Raw genomic sequence first — 24,186 nt, 5'->3', positions numbered from 1 at the left:
TTTGGTTGCATCTTTATTGGGTTTTGGAATGAGTGTAATGCTGGCTTCATGGAATGAGTTTGGTAGTGTTCTTTCCCTTTTTATTTCCTGGAAAAGTTTGAGGTGTAATGGTATTAGTTCTTCATTAAATGTTTGGTAAATTTTGGTTGTAAATCCATCACATCCTGGACTCTTTGTTGTAGGGAAGCTCTTTATTACTGCTTCAATCTCATTGCTTGTTATAGGTCTGTTTAGGTGGTTAACATCTTTTTGGTTCAATTTTGGTTGGTTATGTACATCTAGAAATTTATTCATTTTATCTAGACTTTTCAGTTTACTTGAATATAAGTTTTGAATGTCTTCTCTGAACAGCCTCTAGATTTCATTAGTATTTTTGGTTATGCCCCCTTTTTCCTCTTTGATTTTTATTGATTTGGATCTTTTCTCTTCTCAGTTTTGTCATTGTGGCTAAGGGTTTGTTAATCTTTTTAATCTTTTCAAAGAACCAACTTTTTGTTTCATTGATTCATTGTATAGATTTTGTTGTAGATCTCATTGATAATGGTCCTGATGTTTATTATTTAACTCTGTTAGTTTGGGGTTTGGTTTGTTCTTATGTTTTTAGAAGCTTAAGGAGCATCATTAGGTTGTTTATTTTTTTATGTCTCTGGTTTTGTAACGTAGGCATTGATAGCTCTAAACTTTCCCCTTAGCGTGGCCTTTGCTGTGTCCCATAGATTCTACTAGGTTGTACATTAATTTTCATTAGATTCTAGGAACTTGTTGATTTTTTCCCTTAGTTCTTTGGTCACTCACCAGTCATTCAGCAGTGTGTTGTTCAGTGTGCATGTGTCTGAATATTTTTTGTGTTTTTTTTGGTTGTTGAGGTCTAGTTTTATTCTACTGTGATCTGATATGATACAGGGGGTTATTCTCACTTTCCTTTAATTTGTTGAGACTTGCTTTGTGTCCTAAAATATGATCTATTTGGGAGAAAGTTCCATGAGCTATAGAATAGAATGTTTATTGTGTGGTTTTGGGGTGAAATACTCTGTAGCTGTCTATCATGTCTATTTGGTCTAATGTGTGGAATAGTTCTGAAGTTTCTTTGTTGATCCATGGCCTGGATGACCTATCTTTTGATGACAGTGAGATATTCAGGTGTCCCACTATCACTGGGTTAGAGTCTATCCATGCTTATAGGACAGTTAAGAGATTTTTTTAAAAGTAGTTGTTTGGCCCTATGTTTGGTGCATATATGTTAAGGATTGATATTTTTTCTCTTGATGAATTGCTCCCTTAATTGAAGAGAACTTCATTGTCTCTTCTGACTGATTTTAATCTGAAGTTTACTTTGTCAGATATGAGTATAGCTATTCCTGCTTATTTTTGGGGTCCATTTGCTTAGAAAACCCTTTTCACTCTTTGACTCTAAGCAGTAATTATTTTTTTCAGTGAGATGAGTCTCTTGTAAGCAACATTTGGTTGGGTCTTGTTTTTTAACCCAGTTTGCTATTTTTTATGTCTTTTGATTGGGGCATTGAGGTCATTGACATTCAGTGTTAGTATTGAGGGGTGTGTGTTCTTTCCAGTCATTTTTATTCCTGTTGTTTACTTTTTACATATTCCTTGTTTACTGGTCTGCTTGGTCAAAAGGGTTTATTCTTTCTTTCATCCTCCTGTCTCACTCTAGTTTCTTCTGTGTATAAGAGTCCTTTAAGTATTTTCTGAAGTGCTGGCTTGATAGTTGTGAATTCCTTTAGTTTTTACTTGTTGTGAAAGGTTTTAATTTCTTCTTCAATTAGGAAGGTTAGTTTTGCTGGATAGACTAATTTAGGTTGATAATTGTTTTCTTTCAGGACATGAAATATGTCTTTCTACAACCTTGTTTTTTTGCATTTAGAGTTCGTGTTGAGAAATCTGCTGTTATTCTGATGGGTTTGCCTTTATACGTGACCTGTCCTTTCTCTTCTGAAGCTTTCAGAATTCTTTCTTTGTTCTCTGTGTTGATTATGATGTGGCTGGGGCTGTTTCTTTTTTAGTCCTGACAGTTTGGTGTTTTGTAAACTTCCTTCACCTGAAGGACCCTCTTTCTCAAGGTTGGAGAAGTTTTTGGTAATTATTTTATTGAGTAGGTTATCCATGCCTTAATTTGTAATTCTTCTCCTTCTTCTATACCCACAAGTAGTAGGTTTGGTCTTTTCATGGTGTTCCAGATGTCTTGCATGTTCCATTCGTATTTTCTTAGCATTTTTTCATGATTTTTTACTGTTTGATTTAATTCCTCTATTTTGTCTTCTGTTCCTGATACTCTGTTTTCAGCTTGCTCCACTCTGTTCACCAAGCTTTCAGTGGATACTTCTATTTGTGATGTTGGGCTGTTTATTTCACATTGATTATTTTTCAGGATTTCCATATCTTTAATGATCTCCTCTTTCATGTCCTTCGAGGACTTCATAATATCACTGATCTGTTTGCTTGTGTTCTCTTTGAGCTCATTTAGTTGTTTACTTGCATCCTCTTTGAGATCAGACACTAGCATTTGTGTCTCTTCTTAATCATTCTTACTATTATTTTTTGTAATTCAATATTTGAAATTTCATCCTCTTTGCTGTTGTTTATATTCTTAGTGGTGGAGTTGGCTTTTGAGGGGGAGCCGTTGCCCTCCTGGTTCACATTTCTACATTGAAAATTATGCATCTGGGGCTTTTGGTTCAGGGTTTTATTCCTTTGTGCCCAGTGGCTGAGGTTTTATGAAGTATTGTGTATGACTAGACAGTGGATGAACTCTGACATGTACTTGTGACTCTTGACAGTGGGGTTGAGGCTTAATAGTATTCCCTTCTGTTTCTTATTCTTGAGGTGGTGGATTCTACCCCCTGTTCCACTTAAGGGAGGGAGGCTTAACTTTTAAAGCTGCTACAGTTGTTAAATTGCAGCCTTAAAATTACAGTAATCCCTCATGAAGATCAGTTATCAGTACTGTTTCAGTAACTTGGTTGTCTCTTTGTGGTCCTGAAAAGTGCGGAATGCGGAGAACCATGGAGACTTCAGGGGCAAGACTGGGAATGCTGACATGTGAGTGGTTTTTTTCACATAGTTAGCTGCTTCTTTCATTGTGGGTTTGAAGACAGCTCTGTTTTTACTGGTTATGGAACCTTTTGAATATCCTTTAAGGTCCCCAGTGTCTTCCTTTCTTGGGGTTGTTAGGTGCCATGATTTGGAATGTCAACAATGAGTCACCTTGCTGCTTCTCCCTCTCTTTAGTTAAGGTTTAGTTAACCTAATAAGTTAAGGTTTGCATTTATCTTGCATTATAGCAACAGAAAAGCCCAATTTTACATATCTGGATGCTTCTCTACTTACAATATGGCCTTTTCTACTAAATCTGTCTTAAGTTGAAAATAGTACACACAAAATCAAAAACATACATTCTCATAATGATACAAAAGCCAATTAGAGCATCTGGTCAACCCTAAAAATTTGAGAAACTACCTATCACTTTAAAAAACTAACAGACAAAATGACCCAAGCCTTGTATGCACATATGAATAAAAAAAAACTAACAGACAGGATAGAAGCAATCACTGAGGAAATCCAGGAAAATCTATCTCTGTACATGCATAGGGGACAAAAAATGAAGGGAGGGAAAGTAGGACCTGCTTTTCTTGAATGCATCTTTACTGATCAGGTCATGAATATTTTGAACTATGTCTTGCTTTCTTGGTAATATTTGGTCCATTTAAGAAGACAAATAGAGGGGATGAATTTGATGAAAGTATATTATATGTGTGTATGTAATATTACAATGAAACCCTTTTTTACAATTAATTTATGTCAGTAAATTAAAAAAAAGACTTTTAAGAACCCACGACTACAACCCTGTGCTAGAATATAGCTGAAAGTTGTGGTGTGAGAACAGGCACATGGACCAAAGCTTTCAACTTGTCAAAGCACAACATGCACTGAGTTACAGGGCAGCACATCTGTTTCTTTACAAGCAAACAGGTTTTTGTTGGTTTTTTTTTTTTTACTAGCTCCACCCAATCAGACTTCCTGACTCAGAGATTGGGGTGCAAGCACTTTTGCTTCACAGTTGAAGCAGAAGCAGCAGCTCAAACTGCTTCCTTGGAGAGACGCTGACACTCATCAATTCATTCAAAAGAAGGTAAATGTGGATGAAGAGGACCCGGAGCCATGGCTGTGAGGGGCAGTGGGGAACAGGGCACCTTTGTGGGGAGGGTCTGCAGAGGGAGGAGGCATGGTGCTAACAGAGTGTGCTGCCAGGGTGGTGGTGTGGGGTAGGACGGGGCACAAGGAGATCTATTGGCACCATGTTCCTATGTCTCACACTTCACAGGAGGAACTCTTGCTGCACAGTGCCCCTGCAGTCAGCAGCTAGTGGGAAAGGCACGGAGCATCACCTGATCCCTCCATAGGAAATTACCTGTCCTCAGGTAGGTTTTAGACCTCGATGCAATTGAGAGATATCTGTCTAAGTCCCTCTTTCCTGAAAAAATATCAGAAGTTTGGTGACTCTCCTGGTTGCTCATGATGACAGAGGAAAGCCAGGATCCAGTGTGCTGGCAGGACTCTGATAGGCTGTTTGCCTTTCACTATTATTAACACTGATCCACCAGTAGCCTGTGCATCCTTCTTTCTGTATTTTTGTCAGCGTAGCTTGGACCAAATCCTAGAATTGGATTGGTGAGCAGAGCAATGCATATGTAATTTTGGAACTACTTCTCTGTATGGCACTGCCTTCCCACTCCCAGTAATAATGTAAGGGATGACTCATTTCCCCTGTACCTTCACCACTGAATTATCCTGGTAAATTTTTAAACTTTTACTAAATCAATAACTGATTTACTTAAATCAATAACTGAGATGTTAAATCAATAACATCTCAAGGTAATTTTAATTTATTTTGTTTTTTCAATGTATTTAATTTTTCTCTAGTATGAGTGGATTTGATATTTTTTATATATGTCCAGGAGACATTTGCTTTTCTTTTTCTTAGAATTTAGGTGTTTTCTTGACCAATTTTCTATCAAGTTGTTGGTCTTTTGTTTCTCTACTCTTAGATGCTTTTTGCATAGTAGAAAGAATGAACTCTTTGATATAAATTCAGAAATATTTTCCCTGGTTTCACATTTGTGTTCAAACTTGTCTGATTTTTACCAAACATCCTCACCATCATCATTATTACTGCTTTATTGTTATTTTGTCATGACACAGTTGCACTCAGGCCACTTGCAGAAAGAGGTCTAACTGCGGTTTGACATTCATTTTCCTTCCTCCCTTTTCCTCTATGTCCCTCAACCTCATCAGCTCTAGTAATCAGTAGTCTGTGTTCAAAGTTGATGATTGTTACCGTCCATGAGAGAGAACATGCAATATTTGTCTTTTTTGGTCTGACTTATTTCACTGAAATGATGACCTCCAGTGCCGTCCATTTTTTTTTTCTGCATATGGCAGGATTTCATTCTTTTTTTGTGGCTGAATGTATTCCACTATGCAAATACTCCACATTTTCTTTATTCAATTATCCATTCATGGGACCTAGGTTGATTTCCTCTCCTGGGTGTTGGGAATAATGCTGCCTAAAACTCAGTAGTGCAGGCATCTCTTCGGCATATTCATTTAATTTCATTTAGTTATACACCCAAAATTGGATTAGTGAAACATATGGTAGAAATATTTTTACTTTTGAGGACTCTCCATGACATTCTCTGTAATGGCTGACTTAATTCATATTCCCACCAGCAGTGGCTGAGAGGGCTTGTTTCTCCACACCCTCCCCAGCACTCCTTACTCATTATCTCTGATAATGGCCCTTCCGACTGGAGCAAGATGAGGCTTCATCCTTGTTTTCATTTGCATTTCCTGGATGACTAATGACAGTGAGACTTTCACATGTATAGGTCCCCATTTTTATTGTTTTTTGAGCGGTGTCTGTGTGGGCCACTTCCCCATTTAAATTGGATTGCTCAATTTGGGGTTGCTTTTTAGTTCATTATGTATTCTGGATCACTTGTCAGGTGAATAATTTGAAAATGTTTCCTCCTAACTCTAGGTTATCTCTTTATACCGTTGACTGTTTGCTTTGCTGTACAGGACCATCTTAATTTAATGCAATCCCACTAGTCTATTTTTGCTTTTGTTACCTGTACATTTTTGGTATTTGTCCAAATAAATCATTGCTATGCTTTTTTTGTGACCAAACACACATTCTTTCAAAACATTTTCAGTTGTCATATTATTCTTGTACTGAGGGTACATTGTGACATTTACTGAAGTGCTTCCAATATATCTTAATTAAAGTCACCCCATCCATCATTCTCCTTTTCCCCTCCCCCCTACTTAGAACAGTTTCAACAGGTCTCATTTTCCACATTCACCCTCCTCACCTTCCATGTATCCTCTCCCCGCACTGCTACCTGCCCCCAGACAGGACCTGTTTTACATTCCTGTGTTTTTTCTAGTAGTTTTAGAGCTTCAGGTGTTACATTTAGGTCTTTGATCCATTTTGAGTTGCTTTTGTATAGAGTGAAAGGTAAGGGGTCAAATTTCAATATTCTACCTGTGAATATCCAGTTTCGCAGCACCGTTTTGAACAGACTGTCCTTTCTACAAGGTTTGCTCTGAGACCTTTGTTGAGAGTAAGTTGGTTCTAGATGCTTAGATTTATTTATGGGCTATCCTATTCCACTGGTCTATGTGTTTGTTTTCATGCCAGCATTATGGTTCTGTAGAATGCACTGGAATCAGGATTATCTTTTTTTTCAAGATTGATTTGGCGACTTGGAGTCTTTTTTTGCTTCCGTATGCGTTTTAGGATTTTTTTTTTTTTGGTATGTGAATAATGCTTTGGCATTTTGATAGAGTTTCCATTAAATCTCTAAATTGCTTTGGGCAGAATGCACATTTTAATGTTATTAGTTCTTCTAATCCATGAGCACAGGATTTAATTGTGTCTTCTCCAATTTCCTTCATTAATGTTTTATTATTTTCATCATCACGTTCTTTTACTTCCTTCGTTGAATTTATCTCTATGGTTTTTTATTTGAGAGCAGCTACTGTAAATGGAATTGCTTTCATGACTTCTTTCTCAGCAAGTTCATTGTTTTATATAAAGATGCTGATTTTTATATATTGATCTTTAATCCTGCAGTCTTACTAAACTCATTTATCAATTCCATTAATCTCTAAGTCTGAGTGTTAGGGTTTTTAAACATAAGGAATAGTATCGTCTGTAAACAGAGATAACTTGGCTTTCTCCCTTCCCACTCATTTGCTTTTATTTTTTCTCTTACGATTGCTCTGGCCAAGCATTCAGTGTTACAATGAACAATAACAGTGGGAGTGGACATCCATGGGTAGTTCCAGATCTCAAAGCATGTGCTTTCACCCATTAGGGATACTGTTGGTTGTGTGTGTGTGTGACATGTAGCTGCTGTTATGTTGGGGTTGGTTTCTTCTATATCTAGTCTGTTCATGGTTTTTATCTTGAAGGAATATTTACTTTTACTGAGGGGTTTTCTGTATTTATTCAGTTGATCATATGATTTTTGTCCTTCATTTTGTGGATGTGATTTATTGGATTTATTGATTTCTGTATGCTGAATCATCCTTCCATCCCTGAGATAAATCCCACCTGATCATGGCAAATCACCTTTTTTGATGCCGTTGTACTCTATTTGCTAATATTTCGGTGAGGTTGTTTTTGCATCTATGTTCATCAGAGATACTGGTCTTCAGTATTGCCTGTTTTGGTCCTTGTCTGGTTTTAGTGTTGTGATAATGTTGTCCTCATAGAATGACTTTTTAAAAATTCCCATGTTTCAATACTTTGAAATAGTTTGAGAAGCATTGGTATTTGTTCTTCCTTACACGTTTGGTAGAATTTAGCTGTGAATCCATTTTTTCCTGTGCTTTTTTTTAAATTGGGAGGTTTTTTAATGTTGACTCAATGGCGTTAGTCTCTACTGGTCTATTCAGGGTTTCTCTGTCTTCATGGTTCAATTTTGGTAGCCTATACATGATCAGAAATTTGTCCATTTCTTCTAGGCTCTACAACTTGTTGGCATATAGTTGTTTTAGTAGTTCCAACGATCTTTTATTTCTGTATCAGTTGTAATGTCTCCTTTTCACTCCAATTCTATTTATTTGTGTATTCTCTTTTTCTTGGCTAATCTAGCTAGAAGTTCCTTGATTTTGTTTATCTTTTCAAAAAAACTGTTTTGTTTTTCTTTTATATTAGTCTCCATTTCACTCATTTATGTTCTGATATTTGTTATTTCTTTCCTTCTACTAACTTTGGGCTTGGTTCATTCTTGCTTTTCCACAACTTGAGATGCACCAGTAGGTTGCTTATATGAAATCTTTTAATTTTTTGATGCAATCATTTATTACTATAAATCCCTCTTACTGCTGCTTTTGCTGTATCCTATAAATTCTGTCAGGTTGTATTTCCATTTTTCATAATTTGAAGAAATTTAAAATTTTCCTTTTGATTTCTTAAAATAAAACTTATTGCCCATCCAATACGCTGTTCAGTGTCCATGTATTTTTGTAGTATCTAAGGCTTCATTTGCTGTTTGTGACTAGTTTTATTCCATTGTGGTCAGAAAAGATGCATGATATGATTTTGGTTTTTAGAACTTGCCAGGCATTTTATTGATCAGTAGCCAGGGTGTTCTTTAAAAAATGTTTCATGGTTTGATGAAAAGAATTTGCATTCTGCAGCTGATGAATGAAACATTCTGTAAGTGTCAGTTAGATCCTTTTGGTCTACAGTATAGTTTAACGCTGATGTTTCCTTGTTGATTTTGTCTGGATGATATATCCTTTGATATAAATAGGACATTGAGGTCTTCCAATATTATAGTCAAACTCACTTCTACCGTTAGGTCTAATTTTGCTTATTCTTATAAAACTGGGTGTCCCAGCCTTAGGTGAGAATACATTTACAATTGTTATATGATCTTCTTGAATGAATCTTTTAATCATTATTTAGTAAACTTTGCCTCTTTTTATAGCTTTTGTATTTAATTCTATTTTTTCTGATAGAAGAATAGCTACTTTTCGCTCACTTTTTGGTTTCCATTTGTTTGGAATATCTTTTTCTACCCTTTCACTTTCAGTCTGAGTGTGTCTTTACTGGTGGAAGTGAGTTTCCTATAGGCAGCATATCACCAGGTCTTGTTTTTTAAATCCCTTTAACCAGTATCTCCATCTTTTAATTGGAGATTTGATCCATTTAAGGTTATTATTGATAAGTAAGGACTTACACCTGTCCAGTTGTAAAGTGCATCTGTTTATTTTGAATATTCTTTGTTCAACTCCTCCTCCCTTATGTTCATCTTTGTGGTCTATTATATTGATGGTGGTTGGTTTTTTTCTCCTTCTATTTTAGGCATTTGATCTTCCAGTGAGTTTTGTAATTTAATATGTCTTCATATGAGTAGCTATCTTTGTTTTTGCTTCTGAATATAAGACTCTCTTACACATCTTTTGGTAAAGCTGGTTTGGTGGTGATAAATTGCCTTAGGTTTTACTGTCTTGAAAAGTCTTTATTTCTTCTTCATTTCTGAAGGATGGTGTTTTGAATATAGTACTCTTGGTTGACAGTTACTTTCTTTTAGTACTTGGAATATGTCATTCCATTCCCTCCTGTGCTTGTAAAATATCTCTAAGAATTCAGCTGTTAGCATAATGGATATTCTCTTCAGTGTGACTTGGTGCTTTTGCCTTGTGGTTCTTAGAACTCTGCTTTGTACTTTTGACAACTTGACTGTAATATGCCATACTGAAGATCTTTTTCTGGCCATGTCTGTTTGGAGTCCCATGGGCCTCCTGAATTCGTGTGCCCATATCTTCCCAAGAGTAGGAAAGTTGGCAGCTATTATCTTATTGAATAGATTTTCTATGTCTTTCCCCTTTTCTTCCCATCCAAATATTTGCAAGGTACATTTAGTGATGTCCCAAAGGTTATTTATTTTTTGACTGAATGGACTATTTCAATATAGTTGCCTTCACATTCAGATATTCTTTCTTCTGCTTGATGTACTGTGCTGTTGATGGTTCTTCTGTATTTTTTTTTTTACTTAATGAGCTCTTCATTACCAAGATTTCTGTTTGGTTCTTTTCAAGCTATCTCATTACTGGCTTTCTTATACATTTAATGAATTGTTTTCCTAATTTTGTCCAATTATTTGCTTATATTCGTCAAGTTTCTTAATAATCATAATTTTGAATTTTTTTGGCTGTGCTGGGGGTTGAACTCAAGGCTTCCCATTGTAGTTGAATGTGACAGGTACACACCACAATATCCAGACGTGGGTTAAATGGGGATCTCATGAACTCTTTGTCCAGACTAGCCTCAAATCACAATCCTCCTGATCTCAGCCTCCCAAGTGAGTAGGATTATAGGTTTGAGCTACCACACCTGGCTATCCTTTGAATTTGTTATCAGGTATTTCATCGATAGCCTTTTGTTTAGTGTCTGTTGCTAAGCCTCCTTTGGATGTATCATGTTTTCTTACTTCTTGTGTCTCTATTAACATATTTGAACACTCAGCATATCGTTGTCACTATCACTTTTAAAAGATGACTTTCATAGTAAAAGGCTTTTCCCCGTTTTTGGGTGTCAGTTTGATAGACTACTTTGATTTTGATTATTGTTGGAAATCATTTCTATTTCCCTATAGCTTCTTTGACAGTGTGGTGGGAGGTCAAAACTTGGGAGTACTCACCTTCGGTCCTGACTTGCCACTTAGGCAGAACAAGAGCACTTGTCTCATTGTTGGTACATGCATTAGTAGCAGAAGAGGGGGAAATCCTTCTTTTTATTTAGGAAGGAACAGTTTAAGTAGCATTGTGAATATCAGAGTTTTACAAATTAAATAAGAATCCCCCCTGAGAAATCATCTGGTCCAGTACTCTTATTTGTGGAGAAACTCCTTAATTTCGCTATTATTTCTTTCATAGTGATTAGGTCATTTCATGCTCCCATCTGCAGTGAGATGGTAACAATAATAGAATATTACAAATTTTCAGAGAGAGGGAGAAGAAACAAGGTTTGGGAATCGTTCCCATTTACCTACATTGGCATTTATTTCTCTTTTCCTTCCTTCGGATCTGTATGTGCCTAAGCTCCAGTCTGCTTGCACAAACATGGCTGGCAATGAAAACATCACTCTGAGGATTGTTCTGGTAGGGAAAACCGGAAGTGGGAAAAGTGCCACCGCAAACACCATCCTTGGGGAACAGAAATTTCCTTCAAAGATTTCTGCCCATGCTGTTACCAAGACCTGTCAGAAAGCATCCCGGAAATGGAAGGGGAGAGACCTTCTCGTTGTTGACACCCCAGGGCTCTTCGACACCAAGGAGAGGTTGGAAAACACCTGCGTGGAAATCAGCAAGTGTGTGCTGTCCTCCTGCCCGGGACCTCATGCCATCGTCATAGTTATACAGCTGGGCCGTTTCACAGAAGAGGAGCTGAGGACTTTGGCTTTGATCAAGGCGGTCTTTGGGAAGCCTGCCATGAAGCATATGATTGTCTTATTCACTCGCAAAGAAGAGTTAAAGAATGAAAGCCTTGAGAACTTTATAAAAGAGGCAGATGTGAATCTAAAAAGCATCATAAACGAGTGTGGGAACCGCTACTGTGCCATCAGCAACAGTGCAGACAGGGCCGAGAGGGAAAGTCACGTGCAGGAGCTGGTGGAGCTGATAGAGAAGATGGTACAGGACAATGGAGGGACTTACTTTTCTGATGACATTTACAAGGACACAGAGGAAAGGCTGAAACAACGTGCTGAGGTTTTAAAGAAAATTTACACCGAGCAATTACATAATGAAATCAAACTAATAGAAAAGGAATTTGCTAATAAGTCAAGTCAACAAAAGGAGGAAAAAATTAAAATTGCAAGGAGGAAGTATGAGGACAACATAAGAAATATAAGGGAAGAGGCTGAGAGAAACATATTTTCAGATGTTTTAAACAGGATTTTGAAGACACTTTCAAAAATATGGAATATGTTTTGGAATTAATGTAGAGTTCATCATTTCTTTTTAATTTACTATGATTCGTTGATGTAGTGAGTTGTGTTTTCCAAAGATAGTTGCAACAATATCTTCCCACCACTTAATTTACTTAAGTATAATTGAAAAATAAAAATCATGTGCTGTAATGTGGACAATGTGATGTTTTGATTAGGTATACATTGCAAAATGATTAAGTGAAGACAATTAATGTACTAATCATCTCATACTGTCTTTTGTTGGGTGTACTGAGAACAATTTAAGGTCTATTTTCTTTGCAAATTTCAAAAATGCAATCCGGTGTCACTACCTACACTCTCAGCAGCTTGTTGGTCTTGCATATTAAACCCCTGCACCCTGTTGAAATGGGGTCTTTCTAACTTTCTTGCCTGGGCTGGCATCAAACCGTATCCTCCCAATCTCTGACTTGCAAATAGCTGGATTACAGTTGTAAGGCAAAACAACTGGCCAGGATTTCATTTTTAAGGCTGAATAATATTCCATTATACACACATGCTAACACACACACACACATTCCACATTTCTTTTAACTTTTCATGTGTTCATGTATACTTGCACTGTTTCAATATCTTGTCTATTGTGAAAATGCTGAAATGAATATAGAAGTGTGGATTTCACCTACCTATTACATTTCCTTTTACTATTGTCTTAGTACAATACTCTATAAACTGTGCAGCTTATAAACAACATAAAGTTACTTGTCACACTTGTAGATGTTATGAAGTCCAAGATCAGGGCATGGAAGATCCAGGCCTAGTGAGGTCCTGCTTTTTTCACAGGTAGCCATCTTTCCACTCTAGTGTCACATGGCAGAAAGAACAAGGAGTATTTCTTGGGACTCTTGTAAGGGACATAATCTTATTCATGAGGACTCTGGTCCCATAACCTAATCATCCCTCAAGGTGCAAACTTTTAATGCCATCTCCTTGGAAGGGAGAATTTTAACACATTAAATTTAGGAAAACATAACTACTTAAATCTCAGATATCCCCCAACACCTCCAAATTCATGTCTTTCTCAAATTAAAAATACATGCCTTCCACTCCAATGGTCCCCAAAGTCTTAACTTGTTCCAACACCAATTTTAAAATCTAAGTCCAAAGTCTCATCTAATTAGCATTTAAGTCAGATTTGGGTAAGAAGTTATAATTAATTACGAGACAGATTGCTTCCCAGTTGTGAACCTGTGGAGTCCAATAGGTTATGTGCATCCAAAATCAATGGACATTGCCATTCCAAAAGGGGAAAGCAGGAAAGTCAAAGAGAATAACTGTTTCTAAGCAAGTCCAAAACCTTAAGGCTCAAGAATAATCTCTGATTTTACGCTCTGCTCTCTCAAACCCACTTGCATGGAGGTCCTGACCATTGGACTTTTAATGGCAGATGTACTATATTCAAATATTTGTCTGCCCCACATATTTGGAAGGCCTTGTTCCTACATCCCACAGGGTACAGAACACACCACCGTGCTCCTTGGTTCCCCATGTGCAGCTTTGGTAGGTGCCAATAAACATACCTGGGAAGCCAGGGAGCATGATGGTGGCATATGAGGAGCACAGCCTCCAATTTGAGGCATCACTGGGCAGTTGTGGCTCTTCTTTAGAAATCATTCTCCCCCCAAGGTCCCAGCATCTGGGCTTATGATGCATAGTCAGCACCGATGAGCTCTGAAATGACTTGGATCATTTTTCCATTATATTGCACAGTCTCACTGTAAACCTGAGTAAAAACAGCCAGCAATAACAATGCCAGGCTAAATTCTAGCGGTTTCATTCCATAGTCCTTAGCTATGTTGATTCTGGGTGCTTGGTAAGACAGAACATTATGGTGGTGGGAAAATGTGGTAGAGGCTATTCAATTCATGGCAGACAATAAGCAGAGAAGGAGAGACCTGGGACAATATACAGCCCCAGGGACATGTCCCCAGTGACTCATTCCCTCCACCTAGGCCCCATCCCCTAAAGTTTCCAAATTTCCTAAAGTAGCACCACCAGCTAGACACCCAGCCTTCAATACATGAGAGTTTTGGGGGTACAATTCCATAATAGTGGGTCCTTACTGATTAATAATTACCTTTAATGTGAATGTACTCAAACCCCAATCAAAAGACATAGAGTGTCAGAATTGGGCAGGGGAACAAAATCAAATTATATGCTACTTAGAAAAGACTTAACAGAAAAGACTTAACTTTAACTTTAACTGAATCTGAAAAGTGAAGGGATTCAAAAAGTTACTGCATACAAATGGTAAACAAAGTAGAGTAGGATTGGTGCTAGTAATATCACACAAAATAGATTTAAAACAAAAACTGTCATAAGAGATAAGATCATTATGTAATGATAAGGGTCCATTCAAGAAGAGGTTATAATTATTCAGTTAAGTGTGACCAACTTTGGAACACCTAAATATGTAAAGCAAATATTAACAGAATTAATGTGAGACATAGAAAGAAGTACAACAATAGTAGTGGATTTCCATACCAAACTACAAGAAGGGACAGACATCCAGGCAGAAAACCAGTAAGGAAAAACAACATAAACAACATGATAAACAAAATGGACCCAAGAGATGTGTACAGAACATTTCTTCCTACAACAGCAGAAGGCACATTTTTTTTCAAGTGCATATGGAACAATCTCCCAGATAGATCATGTTAGGCCACAGAACATTTCAGAAAACTGAAATCATATCCAATAGCTCTTCCAATCACAGTGGCACAAAACTAGAATCAATAACTTGAGAAAAATTAGGAAGTTTACAAAAATTAGAAATGAAATCACCAATGGGTCAAATAAGAAGTCAAAAGGGAAATCTGAAAGTATCTTGAAACAAATGAAAATGCAAACACAACATTCTAAAACTCATTGGTTGCATCAAAGTTTATACCACCATAACACAACAAATACCTACATCAAAAAAGGGAAAGATTTAAAGTAATATGATTTACACCTCAAGGAACTAGCCAAAGAGCAAGCTAAGCCTAGTTAACAGAAGGAGGAAAATAAAAAGATCAGAGCAAAAAAAAAAAAAATTAGAGACTAGGGGGAAAAAAGCCAATGAAACCAAGAGTTGATTTTTAAAAAGGAAACAAAATTGACGAGCATTTACTTAGACAAATTACAACAGCGTGTTCTGTCCTTCTTAAAATCTGACCTTGCCCCTGCTTCCATCAAGTTAGTGTCTGTGGCCCTTGCTTTGAAATTGGATGGACTGTTATGACTATCTCGAAAATAGAGGATGCTTAAAGTCATTCATGTGACTTCAAACTTAGCTTAGAAAAATGTCATGCCTGTCTCTTGCTCTCCTGGGACGCTAGCCCTAGGAACCTGGCCACCATATTATAGGAACGCTCAAGTTGCCCATGGAGAGGCCAGCATGGGAAGACCTGGAGAAACAGTGTCTCTCCACACCCACCCAGGCCACCCTGACACCAGATGTATGGGGTTTTCCCCACCGCAGATTGTACAAGTCAGTCCAATTCTTACACTACTGACCTGAAGTTTGTGTCAGATCCCACAGCTTAAAGGGCTCAGTCCCACAAGTCTGCTCCCACTTCAGATGTCAAGTGCAATTGTAATTTTTACTAACTGGCTATAAATTGAGGGTTGTTATGATGACTTTCAATTGGATTCTATAACTTGTAGACTGACTCAAAGAATTCAGGGAAACTCTTCATCTAGGTTCACTGGTTTATTACACTAGATACAATAGCAAGAATACTGAGTGGATTAGGTGGAAAGGACAAGACGTGTTTGGGGCTGACCTTCCATGCATGGCCTCCCTAGCGCCTTAGTGCATTCACTAACTCAGAAATTCATGAAATCTTGTCCCAAGAGTTTTATGCACATAAAATCTGCAGCCTCAGTTTCTTCCCAGAGATTAGTAGGTGAGGCTGAAAGTTCCAACCTTCTAATCACTGGTGACCAACCACACCATGAGGTATCCAGGGTTCCCACCTTAATGAGATTATTTTGTTAGCATAAACTCATGTATGATTGAAACAGGCTCATTATAAATAATAAAAGTCACCACTCAGGAAATTCCAAAGATTTTAGGAGCTCTGTGCCAGGAACTGTGAACAAAGACTAGAGACTCAATGTATTTGTCATGCCACAGAACCTGAAGTCCCTGGCCCACCACTCTGGCTGAGTTTCCCTCTGACAGCCAGCAGCAACTTGCCTCCTGTGTGACTTAGGCAACATAATAATGGCTCCTCAGATGCCCATTGCATCACCACCCCTGGCCTTGTTGCTTTCCAGCACTAAAATTTGAGCAGCTTGGTGTACAGTGATAGCTAACTGAACAGCCAAACTTCTTTCCAGCTCATTGCCTACCATCCACCCCACACCCACCCTGACTGCCTCCCATCACAAACACCAACAAATTAAGAAGTTATTAAGCTGGTGTAATGAACTAATAATCCCTTATATATAGTACAAAGGCTCAATTTAGGAAAAACTCAAGGCAGAAATCGTGCATGTGCTGTTAGTGCCACTGGTAACATGCATCATTTCACTCCACATTTATTGGCAGTAATCTGTTAGTCAGGCATCATAGTTCTCTAGCAAGATTACTCTGTAGTTATGGAGATTTAGAAATTGGTAGATTCTCTAATTTTCCCTCTTTACTTTTTTGGGTACTGGCTTAGTCTGATTTATATTACTGTAACAAAAATACCTGGAGATGGATAATTTTTAAAGAAAAAAAGGTTTATTGCCTCACACTTTTGGAAGTTCAAGTACATAGCTCCAACACCTGCACAGCTTGGTGAGGGCCTCATGGCTGATGGAATGGAATGAGGGTGAAGAGGGATGGAGGAGTGGATCCTATCTGGTAGGAGTGGATTCGTTTCCATGAGAGTGGGTTGTTATAAATCAGCAGGACTGGTCCCTCCTCATTCTGTCTTCCTGTCTCACCATGTGATTTTTCTCTTCCTCTTATACTTGCTCCCAACATCACACCATCCACTGTGCTGTAATGCCGCCAAGTGGCCCTCACCAGAGACCACTAGACATGGCCACCCAGTTTTGGACTTTCAGTCAAAATAAACTTTTTTTCCTTTACAGGTTACCTAGGTTATATATTCTGTTACACAACACAAAATGGACTCAGACAATCCATAATGGGAAATTTGAAATGAGGATGTATAAGAGAAGAGCTGAGGAAGTATTTGGGCTTTACTAGAAAGAATGAGTAGGTGGTGTTAATTTGGTGCCTGTAACACGATCGTGCTTCTTCTCAGAAGCAGGGGTGGCCAGGCAAAGGTTAGACCTAAGAACAGCAGGCTCTGATTGTGTGAAAGGAGGGTCAGGTGCAAATGTCCTGCACTGACTTGAAATACTGCACTGGAGGTGATGCACAAGACCTCAGATGAATCCGGGAGAATATGAACATAAACTTGTTCTTCTGTTTCAGCCGAGGCTTCCATAACCCTCAGTATCTCCATATTCAAGCTGGATGCCACAAGATCTATGAAGCATTTGTAAAAGAAATAGCTAGAAACTCGTTTGGGGAGGTTTCACTGTTCAAGTAATTCAATGGGTATTTGGCGAGAACAAGGACCTTTTAAAAGGAGGATGTCTCAATTATAGGGACATTGGTCCTTAGGACTGGCAACTTGGGTTCATCTCTAGAGTAATTCCTCCTCAGTTATTTATAACCATGTGGCTAAATGAGACTGTTTTGTGTTCCATACCCAATAGGGCTATGTCCTGCCCATCTCTGTGCCAACCAGGTATCCCCTTGCCCTCTTATGTTGCCTGAAGACAGGGGTGATAAATGGTAAGAGATTTCTGGGATGATGTCATTCATGTCCTCTGGAGTTGAGCTTTGGTGCTTAGTACCTCCCCTGGGAGATAAAATCTAAAATGTTGTCCCTATGTCAAAAGTAGTAGAATAAAGAGAGGAGGTTATATTAGAAGCAGTCATAATTTTCACTGACTGTGGGGCCAACGTACATGTTCCTTACAAATCCAGTGCAGGCCACAGAGGAGCACAAGGCCAGAAGCCAGCATGCTTTTTTTTTTTTTTAATGAGCTTTCATACTGATTTCCATAGTGGCCTCACCGATTTACATTCCTGCCAACAGTGAATACGGGTTACTTTTTTCTCTGCATTCTCACAGCATTTGTTGTTTGTTTTCTTGATCATGACCATTCTGAACGGGAAGCAGGAAGCGAGGGAATCTCAGTGTGGTTTGGATTTGCATTTCCTAGCATTTCTTCAGCATTTGTTAGCCTGGTTTTGTTACGATGGCTCTGTAGCATAACTAATGGTGCAATGTAGTGATATTTCGAGCATTACTCTTGTTTCTCAGAATTATTTTTGCTATTTGGAGCCTTTTATGTTTCTATGTGAATTTTAGGATTTATTTTCCTATTTCTGTGAAGAATGACAATTGGGGTTTTGATGGGAATTGCATTGAATTTGTAGATTGCTTTCAGCACTACAGCTGTCTTCACAATATTAATTTTACAGAGCCATGATCATGGGAGGACTGTCTGTCTTCTGATGTCTCCAATTTCTGTCTTTGGTGGTTTGTAGTTTTTATCGTAGAAGTCTTTCACTTCCTTGGTTGGTTTATTCTAGTATTTTTGAGGCTATTGTGAATGGGATTTTTCTCCTGATTTTATTCTCTGTTATTGTTTCTAGAAAAGAAAAAGATTTTTTAATGTTCATTTTGTATGCTGCTAGTTTGCTGGAAGTGTTAATCACATCTAAGAATTTTCTGGTTGAGTCTTTAGAGTCTTTGATGTATTGGATCAGGTCATATGCAAATAGAGATAATTTGATTTCTCTCTTTTATACTCACTCCAGAGGTCCTTTAGTCTTGAACATAGAGATGGGAGACATCCAAGTCAAGCAGTGTCCCCTAAGTATACTGGAGAATAAGGGAAGTAAGCACAGCACTGACCTCTGCACTGGAGAGGGACAACTGAGGGAACCCACTGTGGTCTCCTCACTTTCAGAGCTTGCCCAGCAGTCAGCCTCCCTGTGGAAGGGATGAAGCTGCTGATATCAAGTGACCACCCACCTGGGCTCAGAGCTCCTAGTCCTGCCACAGCAGATAGGCAGTTCCAACAATCTGCCAACAATGGGCTTGTAGCTCTCAAGCCCCTTTGGTAATCCATGCTTAGTGGGGTTCACTACCAAAGACAAGGCTACTGACCAGCACACCCTCCAGCCTGAGCTCCCCACTCAAATTTCTCAGCAGGCCATGTACAGCCCTCTCCGTCTCACACGTGCCTTTTGTGGCATCTCCCCCTCAGACACTGTGGTATGGTGTCCCCAGGCTCCTTGATTAGTGATAGCTCCTTGTTTTCAAGTCCCCAGAATAGCTCACTCTCAAAACAATAGGGCCCCTCTCAGGAGGGTGATGTGGTGAATGATGCAATTGAGTTCTTCACCAATGCTGATCTGCCATACAGGGAGAGTCACTGTCACACCAAATCCCTGCACTGGGTTCAAAGCTTATGAGAACTGCAGCAAGGACTGCCGGTCTGTTATCCACAGGGGCTCCCTGACTTACCTTGTGGCCGCAGCTTTGGCCTCCCCTCCACCTTCACCCCCAGGGAGCAATGAACTATTTCCCTCTTCTCTACACTGGTCACCTCTCTGGCTGCTCACGATTTCTAGCCATCCTGTCACCTCTTTCTTGGCTCCTGATGCTTTTCCTCCATTCTCTCCCAGAAATATAGTCTCTCCTTTCTTACCCTGACTCTTATCATTCCTAGAATCACATGGAGGAAATTTCTATTTTACCCCAGAAGTTCACGTGTCCAAGTTTTAATTGGAGAGGTGATTAAAAAAATATTACTTCAGTTATGGAGAGTTTTGTTGGGAAATTGGAGAAAAACTAAATATTTAATTTTTTACAAAACATGAAAGTTCTTTCATCAAATTATAAAACAATTGACCATAAAATAAAAGCTTTTAATGTAATACCATATGTTAATTGATTGAAAATTGTCCAGGAGCTTTTCTTTAGTGCTAGGCGATAGGAGACAGTGCCCAGAGGGTGATGAAGTCTAGGGTGAAACTTCATAAATCATCTCCTTCTCAGGAATGGCAGGGTGAGAGATTGGTTTTGAAGTGTGGGAGAGGGCAGGGGTAACCACTGCACTACTTTCTGCTAGTGTTGTTACTTTTCAAAAACAGGAAACAGATTGTTCTCTCTCCCTTTGGGCCCATGATGACCAGATATGACCTACACTTTTGCGTCCTCGTTCTACTCTATAGCACCAAGCAAGGTCTCCTTCCTGCAGGTCCAGAGGGTTTTCTTTTGTTGGTTTCATTAGGTAGTATTTTTTTTATATTCCCCATTTTTTTTTAATCTCTCAGTTAACTTGGGTCTTTTCCTTCCTTCTTTTGGTTAGTTTGACTAAGGATTTTTCAATTCTATCTTTTCAAATCACCAAGTTTTTGTCTCATTGATTCTTTTTATTATTTTTTAGGCTCTATTTCATTGATTTGTACCCTAATCTTTATTTTTTTTCACCTAGTTATTTGGTTTGTTCTTGTTTTTCTAAGAGCTTGAAGTACAGCATTAGGTCATTATTTGAGATATCTTTTCCTAATGTAGGTGCTCATAGCTATACACTTTCCTCTGAGCACTGACTTGCTGTATTCCAAAGGTACTGGTAAGGGTGTTATCATTTTCATTTGATTCTAGGAATTTAAAAAAATTCCCTAACACCTTTACTTCTTCAGCATCCCACTGGTCATTCAATGGTGTGTTGTTCAGTTTCTGTGTTTGAACATTTCCTGTAGCTGCTTTTTCTGTTGATTTCTAGTTTTATTCCATTGTGCCTTCAAAAAACGCAGGAAGCTATTTCAATTTTCTTGAGTTTGCTAAAACTTGATTTATGTCCTAAAATATCATCTACTTTGGAGAAAGTTCCATGAGCTGCTGAGAAGAATGTGTATTGTGTAGCTTCCAGATAAAATGTTCTGTGGATGTCTGTTAAGTCCACTTGGTGTACAGTTTGCTTAATTCTGAATTTTCTTTGTTGACTGTTTTGTCTGTGTTACCTATCTGTTAGAGACATGGATGCTAAAGTCACCTATTATTTTTGTGCTGAGGTCTATCTGCACTTTGTGTTCAGTGGGTGCACCAATGTTTAGTACATCTATGTTTACATTTTATAGCTCTTGATGAATTGTTTCCTTTATTTATATGAAGTAGCATTCTTTATCTCTCTAATTTTTGTTTGAAGGTTGTTTTGTCAGGTCTGAATATACCTACTTCTGCCTGTTTTCAAAGTTCATTTGCTTAGAAAATCTTTTTCATCCTTCACTCTGAGTCAATGCTTGCTTTGTCAGTAAGATGCATTTCTTCTAGGCAACAAATGTTTGGAGTTTTTTTAATCCAATCCACCAGTCCATGCCTTTTGACTTGTTGCTTTGCTCTTGAAGATTTCAATATTCTTTCTTGTTTTGTATATTTAGTGTTTTATCTACCATATGTCTAGGGGTATTTGTTTTCTGATATCACCTGTTTGGTATTCTATAAGACTCTTGCACCTGGATAAGCCTCTTTTTCTCAATATTGGTGATATTTTCTGCTATTATTTCCTTATACATGTTATCTCTGCTTCTAGCTTGCATGTCTTCTCCTTCTTTTATACCCATATTCATAGGTTTAGTCCTACATGTCTTGCACTTTCCATTCATACTTTCTTTGTATTCTTCTTTGTCTTTATCTGAGGGTTCTGATTCCTCTACTTTTATCTTCAGTCCCTGATGCTCTGTTCTCAGGTGTTCTACTAGGTTAACTGAAGTTTTCATTTGGGTTATTGCATTTTTTATTTTTAGAATTTTAATTTTACTTTTTTCATGATTATGAATCTTCATTGACTTTCTCTTTCATATCCTACGTTTTCTTTATTTCATTCAATTATTTATTTGAATTCTCTTTGAGTTCATTCTCTATATTTTCATTGATCATTCCTGTCATCTTTCTTTTGAGGTCATCCACTTCACTGTTGCTCCAGCCCTTTATTGTGGAATTGTTGACTTTTGAAGAAGACATTGTGCCTTGCTTTTAATATTACTTGTATTTCTACATTAGGATTTATGCATCTAAGGCCATTTTCAGTTGAAAGTTTTAACCTCCTGTGTCCTTTAGGTTGAAGTATGTATAATGTTCAGGCAAGATGAGAAAACATCACTGGGCTGAGACTTATGACTCTGTAGTCAAACATTTACCCACAGAGCTCAAGACACTGGGTCTGGTCCCCTACTCAATTCTGGGGAAAAGCATTTAACTGTAGAAGCAACCACAATTGATAGACATGACTACTATGAAACTACAATAATCCCTAATTAAGAATGATCACTGCCACTATTCCAGTACCTTTAGAGGAATAAAGGAGCAATGATAATAATTCATAAACTAGAAAGACATTAATTAATAAAGGTAGCAATGGGAAAAGATGGGAGGAATCATGCTAAAGAATGGTACAACGTATATACTGTAATGAGGATGGAAAAGAAGGTGGCTAAATTTAATAGAGGGAGGTAATTAGTTGTTTTTCAAATAAGGTCCTGCATTCATGTTGGGCCAGCCTGAACTCTGATCCTCCCATTTATGCTTTCTGTGTAGCTGGGATAACAGGCACGTGTCACCATGACAAGCTTTTTAATGGCTGAGATGGGATCTTGTGAATTTTTGCCCAGGTTGGTCTTGATCTGTGATCCTCCCAATCTCCACCTCCTGAACAGCTAGTATTACAGGCATGAGCCACCATGCCTTGCTCCTATACTGAATTTTGGACCAATCCCTGCTTTGATTCCTTTGCCCCTTGTAGCTGACATTTCTGAGCTTAAACCTCTCTGGTTCAAGCCTCTAGCCATCTCAGCTCCAGCCTCTCTGGGCTCATGTTGGATGTAGATGTCCCACCCATTGTATTTTCATCTCTTTCTGCCTTCCAACATTTCGTTAAATATTTTTTCACTGATGCTCATACACCCAAGTTCCTCTGATGTCATGATTTTATAACCTTGGTGCCACTATACTCACTTTAATAGAGTTTGCAGAAAGGCCGTCTATTGTCTACAATATATGCTAATCTACATGGTTAACATGTAACCAACTTGTCTTAACTACAAAATCCCTGCTCTCTTATTAAGTGGAAATAAAATATAGCGGAAGTAAATGTGTAAAGCACTTTTACATAATTATATTTATACAAAACCACTTGTGGCCATTCACACACTCTCACACAAACTTCAAGTTTTCTATTAGCAGCTTAGGCTGTAAATACTTTCTTGTCAGGACTCTAAAAGACAGAGACAGACAGCATGATTTGCATCCACTTACACATCTTCCATATTACTCAGCTCAAGACAGAGTTGTGAGTGTCCACAACCAAGGCTCCTCTCCAGGTGGAGGATGGAGGAATATTCTCTCTTGAGGGGAAACCAGTCCAAAGAGATACCAAGGAGCATCTTGAGCACAGTTCACAATCCTGAGATCTCCCTGGGATACTTCTCAATTCCTAGCCTCTCCTTCCAGTCTATTCTGAGCACCAATCCCCAAATATGGAAGACAATATGACCCTCTATCCTGGCCTTCCTATCCTGTGAAGTGACCACAATTATATGTGAAGGTGAGGCAGTATAACTAAGATAAGGTGTCAGGGAACTTAGAAAACGTATTTTAAAACGATAATAATAAGCTGGATACAGGAACCAGGAAATGAGGCTAAAAAATCCATATAACAGCAAAAATTTGAATCAACTATTTGAGAATATACAGACCAGTTAGGGGATGTGAATACCCTTCAGTTGAAGACTACCCTACTGAGCCTCAGCTCCCACCTTCTGACTTCAGAAGATGCTGGCCTTCTCTCTCTCTCTTTTTTAACCCCTACTTTGTCTTCCTACAGTAAGTCTCTACTTGCCTGCTACCTTGTGTGCCTCTTTCATGGATTACTTTAAAATTAATTTCATCTTTGTTCTAAATTACTGGAGGTCTTAGAAGACTTGAAAAATTCAGTAGAAAGTTCCCCTCTTCTATTTGGGAAATCTGTCCTATGAATACCCTCCTGGTAACAATGGGTAAGACAAAGGTGAAGGAAGTGAAACAGGAAATGGTTGTGGCTGAGACAGGGAGGAGGAAGTGCTGCTGTACACAGA

General features: G+C 38.2%; 2 protein-coding genes across 2 annotated transcripts in view; both read left to right on the top strand.

Moving 5' to 3' along the window:
• The first annotated feature begins 4,104 nt into the window (after window positions 1-4,104).
• LOC109696805 (GTPase IMAP family member 7) lies at window positions 4,105-12,176 on the top strand. The gene is made up of 3 exons (XM_074060835.1): window positions 4,105-4,147; window positions 4,340-4,436; window positions 11,137-12,176. The coding sequence occupies exon 3, from the start codon at window positions 11,158-11,160 to the stop codon at window positions 12,034-12,036; it is 879 nt and encodes a 292-aa protein (XP_073916936.1). The 5' UTR covers window positions 4,105-4,147; window positions 4,340-4,436; window positions 11,137-11,157; the 3' UTR covers window positions 12,037-12,176.
• Window positions 4,107-24,186, top strand: part of LOC109698796 (GTPase IMAP family member 4) — a 29,461-nt gene continuing 9,381 nt past the window's right edge. Inside the window, exons 1-2 of the mRNA XM_074060826.1 lie at window positions 4,107-4,147; window positions 4,340-4,436. The gene's annotated coding sequence lies outside the window, so the exon portion shown is untranslated. The remainder of the gene's footprint in view (window positions 4,148-4,339; window positions 4,437-24,186) is intronic.

The sequence above is a fragment of the Castor canadensis genome, chromosome 2 (assembly GCF_047511655.1).
Source record: "Castor canadensis chromosome 2, mCasCan1.hap1v2, whole genome shotgun sequence".
Taxonomy (NCBI): Eukaryota; Metazoa; Chordata; class Mammalia; order Rodentia; family Castoridae; genus Castor; species Castor canadensis.
Note: the sequence above shows the minus strand (reverse complement) of the source record. Positions and strands in the feature narration are given on the sequence as shown.

Bases quoted from the DNA above. Each gene is read 5' to 3' on its own strand.
- LOC109696805 (XM_074060835.1), top strand. From the start codon at position 11,158: ATGGCTGGCAATGAAAACATCACTCTGAGGATTGTTCTGGTAGGGAAA.